At 41.4% G+C, this 16,378-nt stretch overlaps 3 protein-coding genes across 3 annotated transcripts in view; all 3 read left to right on the forward strand.

Moving 5' to 3' along the window:
• Positions 1-1,970, forward strand: part of LOC145436242 (uncharacterized) — a 46,711-nt gene extending 44,741 nt beyond the window's left edge. Inside the window, exon 2 of the mRNA XM_080313603.1 lies at positions 1,613-1,970. The gene's annotated coding sequence lies outside the window, so the exon portion shown is untranslated. The remainder of the gene's footprint in view (positions 1-1,612) is intronic.
• A 2,938-nt stretch (positions 1,971-4,908) lies between these two features.
• On the forward strand, positions 4,909-5,887 carry LOC145435317 (uncharacterized). Its single transcript, XM_080312615.1, has 2 exons — positions 4,909-5,332; positions 5,646-5,887. Exons 1-2 carry the CDS (start codon positions 4,920-4,922, stop codon positions 5,701-5,703), a joined length of 471 nt encoding a protein of 156 aa, XP_080168741.1. The 5' UTR covers positions 4,909-4,919; the 3' UTR covers positions 5,704-5,887.
• A 5,800-nt stretch (positions 5,888-11,687) lies between these two features.
• LOC145435318 (uncharacterized) lies at positions 11,688-15,196 on the forward strand. The gene is made up of 2 exons (XM_080312616.1): positions 11,688-12,127; positions 14,742-15,196. Exons 1-2 carry the CDS (start codon positions 11,712-11,714, stop codon positions 15,061-15,063), a joined length of 738 nt encoding a protein of 245 aa, XP_080168742.1. The 5' UTR covers positions 11,688-11,711; the 3' UTR covers positions 15,064-15,196.
• The last annotated feature ends 1,182 nt before the right edge of the window (positions 15,197-16,378 follow it).

Consider the following 16,378-nt stretch of genomic DNA (forward strand, 5'->3'; position numbering starts at 1 on the left):
CTCGCAAAATTCGATGCTTGCGGTAGTAAGGCGATAAATTGGTACGTAAAGGTACAGATGAGATCAGCCGTATCGCACGGTTTTGCAGGGTTCGAATTCTGCACAAAAATGTTTTGCCTGCATTTCCCCATACTACGATTCCATATTGCAGATGAGAGTGGAAAAGAGAGAAGTAGATGGTTCGTAGCACTGATCTGGAAACCAAAGATTGGAGACGGGTCATTATTCCCACACACCGAGCTAGTTTTGATATTGTGCATTCAATATGCTGCTTCCAAGACAATTTGGAATCAATGGTGACGCCGAGATATTTTGCTGAGTCACATATTGAGATTTGTTTATGATTGTTCACAGTGAAATTATGTCTGGCATTATTTAAAACGAGCATCTCGGTCTTATCTGCATTCAAACTTAGTTTGTTTGCTTGGAGCCATCTCGACACTTTTGGGAGTTCCATATTCACAGATGCATGCAAACCATCGACAGTGTTGGAGGTTATGAAGAGGTGAGTATCATCAGCAAATAGCGTTGTGCGGAATAAAGATGCATTAACAATGTCGTTAATATAAATGTGGTTCTTTAACCTTGCCTCCAGCGCCCCCCAAGGGGCGCTGGCGATTTTGAAGGGGGCGGAAACGCTCAGGGGGCGATATGGGGGGCGCTGGGCTCAGGGGGCGGTATGGGGGGCGCTGGAGAAAAATGGCTTCGCAGTAGATGATGTGGTGGTAGGACATATCCCTAATGACTATTCGGAGCAAATTAACACCGAAAACTTCGACATATAGGTTTAATTGTACGGGGGCGCCTAAATGTGTGGCACCGAATGTTCCTGTCTTGGCAATCTGAAGCCCAGAAGACGAACTCCAGCTGCCAGGGAAAAATTACATGCCAGTGAAGAAATCCCAATTTGAAATCGTGTGTTTCTTTTAGTTTAGTACGATTGGGCGACAGGGATATCTAAAGCTAGATATTCCTATTGGGCGATATCCCTGTTAAGCGATTCTATATTTTTTGATATAGCAGACAGGAGGTCACGAAATAACATCATGCAACGAAGTCATACCAACGGGTTCGCCCGCCCGAATATGTTTAATTATTAGTTACGGGCCCTACAGTTTCCAAGATACCTCGCAATGTTCGCTCTACGTTTTGACGGGTCTGCGCACACTCAACAACTCACTGCGCAGACCCCTGGACAACAGTGCGTAACGACTAAAAAAGGTCATAACTTCGGATTTGTTGTGCGCAACCTAGATTTTCTGTGCGCAGATACCGTGTAAAGCACTGCGTACGTGCGCGGCTTAGAGGGAACATTGCACCTCACTCAGCTCTAACGGTAAATCTGGTAGCGTGAGCAGAGAGTACAAGAAATTGATTGCAATATATATGCAATTCCCGATCTTACTGACCGATTTTATCATGAATTAATAATTATCGAAAGTTTTCGCGCTTCGCACTGGCTCGCTAAACAGTACAGCTGATTTCGTGGCTAAAGCGAACAACGTGATGGGGGGGGGGCGGTCGGCTTATCACCCTATGGGAGCCCATGACCCAAGTTTTTTATGGGGCCTGACGAAGTGCCGTTTCGTTCCTGTCAACGGGTATACGCCAGAAGATGTATAATTATTATTGAGGCGTCCTACCTTTTCAATCACACATCACTCAGCTCTACCGGTAAATCTGTTTACGTGAGCAGAGAGAGGATAAAAATTGATATCAATATACATGCAATTCCCGATCATATTGACCAATTCAATCATTAATTATTGAAATTTCGCGCGTTTCGCGCGTCTAGGCGGGGATAGCTGGCTCAGTAAACGGACACCCAATGTAGATGACTAGTATCAGCAAATAGCGGATAGCCGAAGGAGGGGCTGGGGCCGAAGCCCCCCGGGCATCTGGCTTATCACCCGATGGGGGCCCAAGACCAACGTTTGTTTTTTGGGGGGGCTGACGAAGTGCTGTTACGGCCCTGGTAACGAATTAATCGTACTTACGGGCACGCCCGAATATATTTAATTAATAATTACGTGCACTTTATTTACCCATGCAAAAAGCTCACTCAGCGCTACTGGTAAATCTGATTACGTGGGCTGAGAAGATAAAAAGTTTATAGCGACCTATATATGTAATTACCACCTATTCATTCATGCATTATAGAAAATTTTGGTACCTAGGGCGACCACGCCACACAAACTTTGCTGACCATCGAAATCACGCTACAGCGTTCTTGGGGACAAAGCCTTCAGAAGTTTGGTTTATCACGCTATGGGTGCGCAAGGCAATCGTTTTTAGGGGAGTTGACAAAATGCTGTTACGGTCCTCCCTCTTACTCATTGTCTTTATTACATTCCTTACTATATGAGGTTGGAGGGCGCTGGCGATAATTTACTGAAAGGGGACGCTGGAGGAAAAAAGGTTAAGAACCACTGGTATAGACATTATAGGCATGGTCAACAAAGGCTCACGTATTTCAAAAGAAAAAAAATATGAAGTACAGTAGTTCATACCTGCATAAGTGCATATTTTAACGTTTGTATCAGTAGGCCTATTGCGCGCGGCGTGATTTCATAGTTGCAAAATGTTCAGTGACGGGTTCATTGAAATCTGGAATATACCCAGAATTAATGAGAGCGTTGAGAATCGTGAGCATATCTAACGTATCAAGCCTCATTACCAAATATATTAGAATTTTATATCTCAATACTAAAAGGCGAGAAGTGTGATGTCTTGTCGGAAATGAAACATCAAATTTTCAATTGATTTCGTAATTCGAAGCCTGTTTTTCTGCGTGATATCCTATTATAGAGTTCTTGGACTACATTAGACTTGACGTATATTTCACAATGCTGCGAGTGTTGTACGAAACTGTTTCTAGGTAGCCTACACAACTCGCTGAAGATCATTCATGTGTGGAAGTTATATGAAGAAGACTTTTTGAACAAAATTAGTTCAATTTTAACAATACAATCTATTGCGACATTTGGCATTGAACCCAGGGATATATAGAACTTTATATATCCCTGATTGAACCACATCCGTTCATACGGCAAAGTTGCATATCTTTGAAAAATACCGGACAATCAAAATCCCCATAATGGATTTAACAGGACTTGACATTGCAAAAATACAATATAACCACGTTCAACAAGTCTAATATCAAAAATATAGCATTAGCTGAAAAATCAATTTTGTAAGGTCCATCGTTCCGCATAATTTCTTCTGAACTTTTATGAGTCTGGCTCAAAAAGTTCATTTGCGCCAATTATAAAAGACCGGGATGCCTGACCAGTCTGCCGTACTGTTGATGTCGATCCGTATCTGGTATATAAAGATGTTTCTCCATATTCACCGGAGATGTGCATGTGCATTTGTGCAACCTTTGTGCTTCCTTGCTGTCGAGATGCAATGAGTTTGCGTGCGGTAGGATAGGGAGAAACAGCAGCGAGAAACAATGTGTAGGTATATAAAAAAGTCCACACCGGGTCAGTTAACAAGAAAATGAGATCTCGTGGCGGTCAGGACTGATCAAAAGGCTACAAAGACTGGTTTTAGGCTTCTAGAAGCTTGGAATCTCAAGGAAACTTGCATGGCGATCACTGGCTGCTTTTCTGTGAAATTCATGCTTCTGCGCTTTCTCCAGTAGGTTTTAATTTTTTCATAGATCTCCGGATATGCATGGTTTCATTGTGCCCCTACCAAATTGTGCCAATGTGCCAGACGGCCGCCCACTTCTTCAGAACAAAACAACCAATAAGTTTTAAAATTGCTATCATCCGCCTAAAACTGGAGTCTGTTCTGACCTAAATCAAGTAGGCTTTAACTCAGGATTTACCCTTGATTTTTCATTTACATTACAGTGGGCTGATTTATTATTTTCCGAAGAAATGCTTGAATGTGGATATTATTATTGGGCAACCACCTACATTGTCCATAAATGATACGTATATAGTTGATCGACAACGACGCCGCTATAGTTCAGCGAATCGACAACAAGATGGGAAATATCGAGCCTGTCAAAATAAGACGGTAGTAAGTTGGGCCTTTGCGGCGTGGTGCTGCTATTTACAAGGCAATTGTGGAACAGCTAAAATATAGCTACAGCTCTTGAATTTGGTACTAAGAAAGCAGTAACAGATGTCACCCGTACAGGCGTAGGCCTACAAACCTCACATCGCGGGCGCTGAGCCTTCACCAGTGTGATATCATGCTTGAAATCAATGATGAGAAGCCACGTAAAAAGTATGACACAAATAAATGAATAAACGACTGACTGACAGTGTTGCCTCTTCGCAATCTTATTGAAACGTCCTCTTATTTGAATCAAAATTGTACATGATTTTTATTAACTCAACTTCTCCGGAGCAGTCAAGAGAATTGACAGTAAAAACGAATGGCACTGCTAAAATCGAGGAACTTTATTTAACGAAGGTGCTATAATTAATCCCGGAACCTTTTGACCTAACCATGCATCAAAAAGGACGTTAAGTTCGAGTATACACAAGACGTACTGTGGGCGTCCTCTTTAATACCGCCGCGAGTTCTTCGAGATTAGCGGTGATCTCGAGCTGTTCGATTTGTATCTCATTCAATAACATATTCGTTTCTCTTTGCAAACTATCCATAAGTAGTGTTCTCGAATACACAATCGGTAGCACCACATTCCGCTCCAGATGTGACCAGATTTTTATCGCTGCCAGGATTTCCATTACAGTATATCCCATATATTGTAATATCCCACGTATATTAAACCTATCTTTCGCAGACTGTACTAATATAGTTGCATATTGCACGGTTGTGTCGACCGAGCGCTCTACCGCCCCGCGTAGTTTATGTAATGGAGGTATTTCCCCGCCGCTGCTACCTGTCTTGCCTTGACGTGAAGATTAATTTTCAGTCTTGGGCGGAAGCGCTGGATAATGGACGCGTACCTGCGACCTTCACAAATAAGGTTTGTGCAAGACAGCATCAAACGTACTTTCCGGGATGGAACGAGTGTAAATATCGCCGCGGAAAAAGTATGCAATCGTGAGCTCGAAGTGACTAGCTTCCCGGTGATACAAGTTATGGAAAAGGACGACAAATACTACTCCTGCAACAACAGAAGATTGTACGTGTTTCGAGTTGCTGAGTACCGAGGAGCTATATCTCAGATAAAAGTTACATTAGTTTCAAGTGCATTCTGCGGTGGCTTGAGATTCACGACTATCAATGACGGGCGGGAATTGTCAGTGCGCTGTGGGCGGACCCTACCTCATTGCAAACCGGATTGGCTTCCAGGGGTATCTTGCACGACTACGTACGAAGAGCGATTATGCAGGGATCTACTAAGGTAATGATGCAACTTTACTAAACACGATACGTTGTGGATGTGTATTCCCGTATAAAAGTAATGTGGAATGTCAAAGCCGTTTCAGACTAACCGTGGATTGAAATGACATACAGGCCTAACGCGCGATGATACGTTGTTATATGTGACAAGTCGTCGCTGAATATAAATTAAAATCAGTTTCGAACCGAAATTAAGATATCAGGTGACGTGTTTGTGCAAGGTTACCTAGCATGGCAGCTACATCCTACGTTAGTCATATATTATTATCTGGATAACTGTTTTGTGGCTACCGATGTTAACTTTGATTTTACAGACGCCTTGAACTGCGCAGCTCTCATCTGTCGGAACCACATTACCAGCAAACCTTCTAAAAAACGTCGGAGATGCTCTGAGGACACACTCGGCAGCGATGAAAATCTCGCCTGATCTGAATGATAAATTTTGCATCTTCGTTAAATAAAGTTCTCAGATTTTAGCAGTGCAATTCGTTTTTGTTGTTACTTCTGTTGACTGCCACGGGGAATTTGAATTAATAAAATAAATGTAACATTTCGATTCTTTGTGTCATATATTTTACGTGGCATCTGATCATTGATTCAATTCTTATTTCATGCTGGTGAAGGATCAGCGCACAATGTAAGATGGTACGCCTGTACGCGTGACGTCTATCATCATCATCATCATTGGTTTATTAGCAATTTTATCAGTTCAATACACCACAAAAAATGCGATACAGTGAATAGACAGGAAGATGTCGAAGCGACTTGGATTTGTCAATGGAATCGGACACCCACCTTGGCCTAGGCGTAGTAAAAAGGAGGCATGCACACTGAATGAAAGTAAAGAATACAGTATAGAAAAAGAAAGCGACAAGAAATAGGGCGGCATGTCATTCTGCTTCTTAGTACTAAATTCAAGGACCGTAGCTTCATTTTGGATGTCCCACCGTTGCATTGTAAATAGTAGCACAGCGTCACAAACCGCCAACTGACTACCGTCTTATTTCGACAGGCTCGATATTTTCTCACCTTGTCGATTAGCTGAACTATACCAGCGTCGTTGTCGATCAACTATATGTCTCAATTATGTACAATGCAGATGGTTGCCCAATATTGAACCACATTCAAGCATCTCTCCGGTGTAATGTAAATAAAAAAAATCAAGGTTAAAACCCGAGTTTAAGCCTACTGATTTAAGTCAGCCTAGAACAGGACCGTAGCTGTAGGCCGTAGGATAGCGATTTTAAAACATATTGGTTGTTGTATTCTGAAGAAGTGGGTGGGAAGTCTGGGCACATTGGCACAATTTGGTAGGGGCATAATGGAACCGTGGATACCAGAAGGCATAGGAAAAAAATGATATAAAACTTCAGAAGAAAGCGCAGAAGAATGTGGCGAGATAGCGTAGTGGTATAATCCTCAGCTCTCACACACACCAATGGGTTGCGGTTCCGAATCCGACCGAGGTCAACCCGAGAATTCATATCTATATGTTGGAGGTTTATCTAGGCTCCTCCTCGCCTGCTCCTCCTCGCCTTCTCATCCGTGTAAGCGGTGTCTCATAAAATAAAGCCTATAGTAGAAGGACGTGCTACTAGTCGGCTGCTGCGGTATAAAATGTAATATTATTGGCCTAGTGTAAATGGCTGTAGTAGTCGACCAACGCCATGAATAACACAAACAACAAAGCACAGAAGTAAGATTTTCACAGACAAGTAGCCAGAGATCGCCTGGCAGGTTTCCATACGACTCCAAACTTCTCTATATGTAACCTAAAACTGGCTTTTGTCACCTGTTGATCAGTCCTGTCCGCCACTACAACTCAGTTTCTTGATAATTGATCCGGTATGAACTTTTTTGAATACCTTCACATTGTTCCGCACTACGACTGCGTACCTTTCCGCAATCCAATGGCGTCTCGTCGGCAAGGAAGCATATAAATGGATTCTTCAATTATTGATACATTTTTGATATTAGACTTGCTAAACGTGGTTCTGTTGGATTTTCTGCATTGTAAAGTCCTGTTAAATCCACTACTGACATTTTGATTGTCCGTTATTTTCCAAAGATATGCAGCTTTGCCGTCTGCTCTTCTGTATTTCAATGTCAAATATCGCTAAATTGTACTGTCGAAATTGAACTAGTCTTTTTCAAATAACTTCCACATATAAATCGCCTTCAGCGAGTTGTAGGCTAGCCTGGAAACAATTCTGTACAACACTCGCAGCATTTTGAAATATACGACAAGTCCAATGTATATAGCCCAAGATCTCTATAATCGGACATCAGGCAGAAATTACGGATCCAATTGAAAATTTGATGTTTCATTTCCGACGAGGCATCGGACTTCTTGCATTTTGGTTTTGAGATATAAAATTCGAATATAATTGGAGCACCGGACCGAAACTTGCCACGGACTTGCGGTGAAGAGTCACTGATTTACACAACTTTGGTGTTCACTGCTGCTTTCAGCAGATCTATATACTAATTCTGTTTTGCGTCTTCAGTTTGGAATCACTATGATATCTACAAGCGGTATGTGCTAAAATATGCAAATTTAGCCTTCTTGTTGTGTTGAGATGGTAAAATCCCATGAACGTATAATATTGCAGTATAATCGTCGCTAATACTAGTAGCCCTGCTCAGGATCGCAATCGAAACTTCCGAAGAATAATAAGTAAGGCAAGTTTTTGCAACTTTTGCAACTTTTTACAGCTTCCGCTCCCGGCAGCTTCCCAGATACTCACAATCTATGTACTATGACGTTTTAAGCTGTTTGGGAGGATTTTATAATGCAGCTTTTTGCAACTTTTCGCAATTTTTCATGCCAATTTTGACTACAACGTTTATCAAATATTGCGTATAATATGAAGGGCCGATTTAAAAAATATGCTATAAACTATTTATAATTTGGTTATAGTCTATCTGATTTGCATAAGAAAGAGCTATATGATGAATTAGCTGCATCTCATTGTGATCTGTGACACAATGGCTTGCAAGCAAGAAGTTAAACTACACTCGCCAAGCACCACCTTGCCCCAACAATATGTACATTATTCGCTTTTTTAATTCTGTCGTTTAAATTTGGGATTATTTCCCATTTCACAAACACCCAGGCGAGACCGTCGAAAATTAGATTTCCACTAAGTCACCTTTCTCAGGCTATATATTTTGTTAAAATCACCAAGAGTTTTTCTGCAATGCCTTGTGTCAAGTTTGCAGACCTATAGAGGGTTTGGGCCTTTGGGGTATGGTATTTGATAAGTTTTATGGGGAGGGGAGGAGTGTATTATCGCAATGCAGCCTATCCTTTGGGTTTTTTGGGGAAAATTATTCCGCATTGCGTCATCTTGTTGCAGTGTACCCGGAAAATATGTATAGTCTTTGGTGGAGTTGCCAAACTGTCTGGGAAATGGGAAAGTACCAAATTTGACAGCTCTACAGGAACTACGTTATACAACAGAACGTTTCGAGTAACTCATACCCTAATAATCTAACAAACGTTATAAATGCAACTTTTTACTGCAACTTTTGTTAAAATTAAGTGCAACTTTCTCGCGTTATAACTGCAAGAAAAACTTGCCCTAATGATAAGCATATAACTCTGGTTATCACATACAAGAAAAAATTGTATCTTTGCATTATTCGTTGGAAAGACGTGCGTAATTACCTTTGGATACTTAAGGGATACTTATTCAGTAATGGGTATATAGTCTTCGAAACTCCCCCTGCTCCCTCCACAGATGATTGAAGAGATTTTACTCATTTTATCTATTTTTATTTAATTTCTACGAGTGATCGTGACCGTTATTATTCCGAATCTGCTAACAGACAAAAGTAAAAATAAATTCGCTTCCCAGCTGTTGCCGATCACTGATCTATACCATATAGTGGTAACCGAACTTTTTCGATTCAACGTCCCCTTATCAAACTCGGCATATGCTTATCACGACCCATGAAATCTAGAGGTTTTGGATGCGCTTCAACGACGTGATGCGAGGATGTTGAGTTGATTCATAAACAGGTTCAATTTGGATTTTATTAACATCTCGCTACCCAAGCAACACACATCGAAAAACAAATCATTTCTAGTGGTTAGGGCATGATTTTGCAACTTTTGCAACTTTCTTTACAGCTTCCGGGAGCTTCCTAAATACCCCAAATTTATGTGGTATGATGTTTTAAGCTGTTTGAAGGAATTTTATAGTGCAGCTTTTCGCAACTTTTTCTATTTTTGATGCTACTTTTTACTGCAACTTCTATCAAGTATTGCGCAAAATGTAAGGTGATGATTGAAAAAATATGCTATAAAACAGGGGTCACCAACACTTATTGTTGCTGTTGTTTTTGTATCGAAATAGACTACTTTCCTGTGCCCAACGTCACTATTTCTCACTAAATAAAACGACATTGGCGATGGCAACCGCGTTCTATCGAGGGAGAACGAGCAGATATGAATGGGCATTGGGCATGGGCATGGGCATGTTGTCTTGACGTGCAATGGCCCAAACACTGCCAAGACCGATATAAGCTTAGAAAACGGTTTATTTAGGGCTTCGCCATAAAATAAAGCAGTACGTGGAGATGACCTTTCAGCAAGTAACGTATCTCGCTAGCCTCAATATCCATTCCTTAGTCGCCTAAAAGCGTTGCCAGGTATCTGGTACAGCTCAGAGTTCAGAATAAAATGAAATAGATGATCATGATTTTTGTTGTGTTTGTATATTCCTTTTGATAAAATATTACTGCGTTTGTGGTAACTATGTCCGTTGCCCATGTTGGATAGAGCAGCGATGTACTAACATGAAGTTTTGAAACGAGGTTGCTAAGCTGTGTGGCCTATTTTACATCGATATTGAATTCATGCGCTACGAAATTTGAAACGTGGCCCGCGACCCGTTTTGAGTTGGTGACCCCTGCTATAAAACAAATGTAACTTATTTTGCCGTCTCGCCAGGTCGTCCGTGAAAAGGGAAAGTTCTAAATTTGACAGCTGTATAGGAGCTGACAGCGAAATGCAGTCATGTAAGTTTGAAACCTAAAGAACATAAAAATGTATTCATTCCGCTTTATAAAATTGATATTTGTATTTGCTATTACTTTTTGTATACGGGATATAATTGAAGATAGTTCTTTTAATTAACTTGGCGCACACGCATATTGATGCGTGAAATTTTGTGGATGTGCAATTAATTTTAAATGGATTTTAGCGAACTGCGATATTTTTAGGTTACTTCTTCAAATAGCACATCGGTTCAAGTGGTCTATGGGCTTTCTAATACCAGTGAGGGTGTAAGACGATGGGAATTTTTGAAATAAGGCGCGGGAGTAAAAAAGTTAAGAGTACTGTTCTCTGTAAGCTGGTGCGTGCGCAATTGCGCAGTGCTGACACGGTCTCTGCGCACAGAAAATCTAAGCGCACAAAAAAACGAAGTGATGACCTATTTTTAGCCAACACCACAAAATCAACGAGAAAAGTGGGTAATTCGGCAGTCTAAGTGATGACTTTTTTATTTTATTTTATTTTTAGTCGTTACATTTCTGGGGAGAGGTGTTAATAGGGATGGTGTGAACGTGAGATTCACGTTTGTGTTCTGTGTGTGAACCTCGGAAATTTACCTTGGTAGGTTCTGCACTGTGAACCTTTTTCATGTATTACAGTTTTTCACGTCGCATGGCCGCTGCATGGCGCTGGCAGCATGGAAATAAAATCAGCACTAAAGAACCTTGCGTCATGCCAATTTCAAAAATTAATAGTTCGAAAGTTTGCTCAGAATATTCAGATTTCCGTATGTGAGTCTTTAGTGACTTTGTGGAATTATTATAGCATTTTATTGTTTCAGTTGATACATTAGGCGACGTTTAAAAAGTTAGCATGTCCTTCAGCGTTGTGGCATGATATGGCCTTAGTCGTTGCTAGTTATCATGTGCATGTGCATTAATATATTACATTACGTCAATGTGGGGTTGGAATTAGCAATATGACGTCACGTGACGTCAAAGGTTCACTTCGGGTTCACACAGAACTTTTCAAAAATGTTCACGTTCACACGAACCAGGGCCTTTCAGAGGCTCGCACCATCCCTAGTCATTATGACAGCTTTCCACAGCTACTTGCTTACTTGTATAGCTTCCTTGACTACTTTGACCAGCTCTGTGTACAACTGAAAATTCCCTAGCTCAGATGAAATAACAATCTTATAAACATCACATTTTAGCAGGCAGGCTGCATATTTCATGGCTATGCCGAGCGCTCTACCGCCCACTGTCACGGCATATATTCGAGCGGGTGATTTCCCCGCCGCAGCTACCGTCCTACCGCCACACCGTGTTTTCTGAAGCTTTGTGTCATTTTCGGTCTGACCACGTGGCGGTGGATCATGGAAACGTACCTGCGACCTTCAGAAATAAGGTTTCAGCAAAACAACATCCATTGGAGATTCCAAAATAGAATGGGGGATGTGAATACCGCCGCGGAAAGAGTATGCAACGGAGAGCTTTCTGTTAATAGTTTTCCGGTAATTACTGTTGCCAAGAAGGACAACAAATACTACTCCCGCGACAACAGAAGACTGTACGTATTTCGGGTTGCTGAATACCGGAACGTCATATCTCGGATAAAAGTTCGATTGCTTACGAGTGGATATTGTGGTGGAATGGGATTCACAACTACAAATGACGGACGGGAGTTGTACGTACGATGTGGGAAAACTCTTCCCCACTGCAAACCGGATTGGCTTTCAGCAGTGTCTTGCAAGGCTAATCACGATGAGCAATTAATCAGCGATCAATTAAGGTAATCATGTAGCTTTTTGCTTACTTTGACTTCAGCAAATGCTGTGCTATTATTCCACACGATATACAAGTAAATATGATCTTTTGTGATGCATAATGTGAACTAGGGTTGGATTATCCGGATAACGCAGGTTTTTCTATTATCCGATATCCGGATATAATCCTGCCGGTTAACCGGATAAAATAGTATCGTTAATATTGCGTTTTACACTTTTAGGAAGCTTCAATAAGTCGTATTATCAGTGTTGCGGGCGGCCAATTAGCGAGAAGTGTGTCGCCAATTAACGAGATATGTCAATGCAGTGTGTAACGCGACGCAATCCCACGCTGAGAAGATCGCCAAATTAGTTCATTGATTGCCGCGAACTCGGCTGTCGTTGCTGGCCTGATTTTTCGAGTCTTCAACAAGCCTATAGTGCTGCTGGCAGAATCACATCTGCAATAGGCTCTGTGGACTTTATACCATCACTGGTCCACATAATCGCATCTGCATTGGCTTGGTGCTCACGATATTATCGCTGGCCTACACAATCGCATCTGCAATAGGCATTATACGAACGATATCATCGCTGGCGTAACCATCGAGTCTCGGGCCTGGCATGCGTTGGCTCCTATCTCTTGGTGGCTTGGAGACAATATGCCGCTAAGACTATTATGATCATCGATTTTGATTAATGAGTGACATCGCGAAACTGAATGACATCGAATGTTCGCATTTCGCAAACATGTTTGTGCGTGCAAGCGTAATTAATTTCCGCTGATACTAAATTCGAAAAAAATCGAAACCCCCTCGTTTTATTTAAAACACCACTCGTTCTATTTATAACACTCCCGCCCCCCTTATTTTTTGGCTGGCTACGGCCTGATCATGTGAATTTCCCATGGAGGAATTAGAGCGAGCTATCATGTCGGCCACAATTCCAGTATCAGCTACTCGTCCTGCCAGTACTGGACACATAAACAGAAGAATGGGCAAAAAGGAAGCGCTGCTTACTATATTCAGCCCATTTTGTGGAAGCCGAAAGGGCATTTAATACGTGTGGACACTTTGTTACAAAACTCCGGTCCCGGCTACAGGATACCACTATTGATGTAATGTACTTTATAAGGAGGGAGTTGCAGAAGCAGTGAACATTAAATTTGCGTGATTTTTCTCGTATTCGCTCGTACTGCGCGTGTACGTATAAATCTACCATAACACTGTGTAATGATTTTGCGATCCATTTTTCATGCAGACCTCGTGAAATCGATTATCTCACTGTACTGCACTGTGAACTTTTTCATGTATTATAATTTTTCGCCTCATTAGAACGTCTTTGGTTGAAATTCATTGTCATTCAACTTCGGGCCACTCTCTACATGGCGCTGGCAGCATGATAAGAAGTCCAGCACTAAACGAGCATGCACCTTGCCAATTTACAAATTTATTTGATCGAAAGTTTGCTCGGAGTATTAAGCTTTCCGTTTGTGTATCTTTGGTGACTATCTGCTGTGAGCTTTGCCCTCATTCGCACAACAGTAAGAACGAAACACACTACATGTAGGAAGTCAGCGAGATATGCTAGTCAACCAATCAATTATTTACATCAACGAAATTGATATAAAGAATGCATCGATATCTCTTGTAAAAATGCTATTAGGCGGGATTTATCTAGATTTGATAACCTTATTGTATCATAAAATCAAAATCCCTCCAATTGGGTGTTGGCAACTGTATAACGGGTTTCTGAGATAACATCTGCAGCAAGTATCGAAACCGGTGTCTCAGTATGAAGATTACATCTGTACGGTCTAGCCGAGTCCTCGTCGAAATTGTTGGCAAAGCGACGGAATATATTGATTTTGTGGAATAATTATAGCGTCTGATTGTTCCAGTTGATGCATTAGGTGACGTTTAGAAAGTCAGCATGTACTTCAGCATTGTGGCGTAATATGACCTGAGTTGTCGCTAGTTATCGCTCACATTAATATATTACTTTACGGAAATGTAGGGCTGGAATTATTATTGTGATATCCCGTGACGTCATAGGTTCACGTTCGCGTTCACACTAACCAGAACCTATCAGGCGCCCGCACCATCTCTAGTAAAGATGACATTCAATGTGGGCCTGTGGAGTACGATATGTCCTCTTTTAGGAGGCTTTGTCCTCTTTTCCGACGAAAATGTTAATTGTCCTCTGAGGACGCGCAAATATCCTCTTTTTCCACATTTCGTCATTTTCTTATACTTTCAAGAATACTTTTAGGCGAGACGTACTAGACCGCGATTACTGATATGGAAAAAGGTGAACTCTTCGACCTGTCTGTCAAAATCTGATAAACCTTAGTTTTAATATATTGTTTTTATGTCTATTGCTGTAACTTTGTGTCCGTAACTACCAAACTTACCGTCAAGAAAAGTGTCCTCTTTATGGTTCTGAAAATAGGGTAGGCATAATACAATGTGGTTGTGAAAAGTCGTTGCTGAATATAAACTAAGATCGGTTTCGATACAAAATTGGATGAAGTCAATTTGGTAGCTTCCATGAACCATTGCAACGAAGACATTATAGTCTGATCGTTATCAGGCTAAATTATTACTCTTGCTGCCACCGATGTAAATTTTGATTTCACAGAACCTTACGACAGCGCTGCTCTCATGTGAAAGAGCTTGCTTGTGAGCTAACAAACCTTACGGAAAGCCACGTAGATGCTGGGATGACAGCTCAGGAAAAGGCTGAGGAAATTTCGACAAACGAGGACGGAAATGTATCAACTATTTCGATCCAATACGTCGCTGTTCCGTCAATGAAAGAATTACAGATTCCCGTTCGGGAGATTAACTTCAAGGCGGCGGTGATCGACCTCATATCTATCGTGTTCGAACTCATGTTGCCAGTGCATCGCAACCTGATAGAGGCGATGCTCCAAAAGCGTGAGGAATCACGTCGGTTTTAGGGGACTGTCGCAACGTGCAGCAACCGTCTTGCGGCGAGTGAAATGTGCTTATTTTGTACATGGTTAGGGCAAAACGGCCCCGTGTTTGTATTTGTATCTTCGTTAAATAATGTTCTTGGCTTTACGCTGTGTGATTCGTTGATATTGAATGAATGATCAATTCGATCGCTCATGCTAATTTTGCCTCATACATTGTTTTCTTTATACAGACACATTGTGGCTTATATAGTACAGATGTCCTCCCAACGAGCGAATCCAATACTTGGAGGGGCAAAGGTGTGTTTCTGCCCTTCTAGGCAGCGCCAGTGGTAATATGCTGCTTGCAAAACGTAAAATTGAGATATTCGACACACCAGCTTCTATGAATCTTAATAGTTTTGTGTTCCATTCTTCAAGTAGACCCACTCGCCTTACTTTTGATTTTCAAGCACACGATCTTGGCCAGCCTGAGCATCGAATGAAAATATCGAGGGTATAATAGCATTTCCAACGAGCAAGTGACGAGACGATTGCAAGCGACGTGTATCAGTGTACCCAAAACTTGCGAGAGTCAAAAGCAGTGGTTCCCAAACTATTTCAGATTGTAGCAGACGAGAAAAATTATAAAACTCTCGCGACGACCTGACAAGATGGATGTATTTTATATTATATATACAGGACATATGCACCAGAAAGGAGCTTGAATACCTGCATTTCGTCAGTTGTTGCAAGCAGGGTCTGTCGTTTACAGCTTTTAATTACATTAACAAAAAGAATATCCATGTTCACGTAGCCATAAGGATGCAAATTGTAACACAATTTTGATTGCTTTTGCACCGTCTATGAAATAAGATTTGGAAGCCGACAGCTAACACTCATTCAATATCTTTTGTGGAAACAGCTTTTTTAAATGGGCGTTTTCGTAAATCGTATCGGAGCCGACTATTAAATTATACGATGCGATTCAATAGCAATTCATCAAAAACTATACCTATAAGCGCCAACGAATCGGCTTACAAATAGTCGACATTTGGAAATTATCCATGTTGTTTATCACTAAGCTAATTCCAATTCTGCAACTTACTATTGTCATGGGCAGGAGGCAGGAGGCTTCGGAGGAGAGCGAATATGGATGGTGTTAACGTGAGGCTCACGGTCGCGTTTTGTGTGCGAGCCTTTGGAAATTGGAGGTTCGCGCTTGGTAGGTTATGCCCTGTGAACCATTTTCATGTAGTACAATTTCCGTGTCATTATAACATCTTTGGTTTCTATTCTTTGCTTTTCAACTCCGAGACTCTCTCTACATGGCGCTGGTAGCACTAAACGAACATGCACC

This window comes from Botryllus schlosseri, chromosome 3 (assembly GCF_051294905.1).
Source record: "Botryllus schlosseri isolate E-star chromosome 3, Bs_hap1, whole genome shotgun sequence".
NCBI classification, from domain to species: Eukaryota; Metazoa; Chordata; class Ascidiacea; order Stolidobranchia; family Styelidae; genus Botryllus; species Botryllus schlosseri.

Excerpts from the sequence above, each read along its gene's own strand:
- LOC145435317 (XM_080312615.1), top strand. The coding sequence starts at position 4,920 with ATGGACGCGTACCTGCGACCTTCACAAATAAGGTTTGTGCAAGACAGC. Across the intron at positions 5,333-5,645 it reads TTATGCAGGGATCTACTAAG|ACGCCTTGAACTGCGCAGCT; the intron begins GTAATGATGCAA and ends TTGATTTTACAG.
- LOC145435318 (XM_080312616.1), top strand. The coding sequence starts at position 11,712 with ATGGAAACGTACCTGCGACCTTCAGAAATAAGGTTTCAGCAAAACAAC. Across the intron at positions 12,128-14,741 it reads TTAATCAGCGATCAATTAAG|AACCTTACGACAGCGCTGCT; the intron begins GTAATCATGTAG and ends TTGATTTCACAG.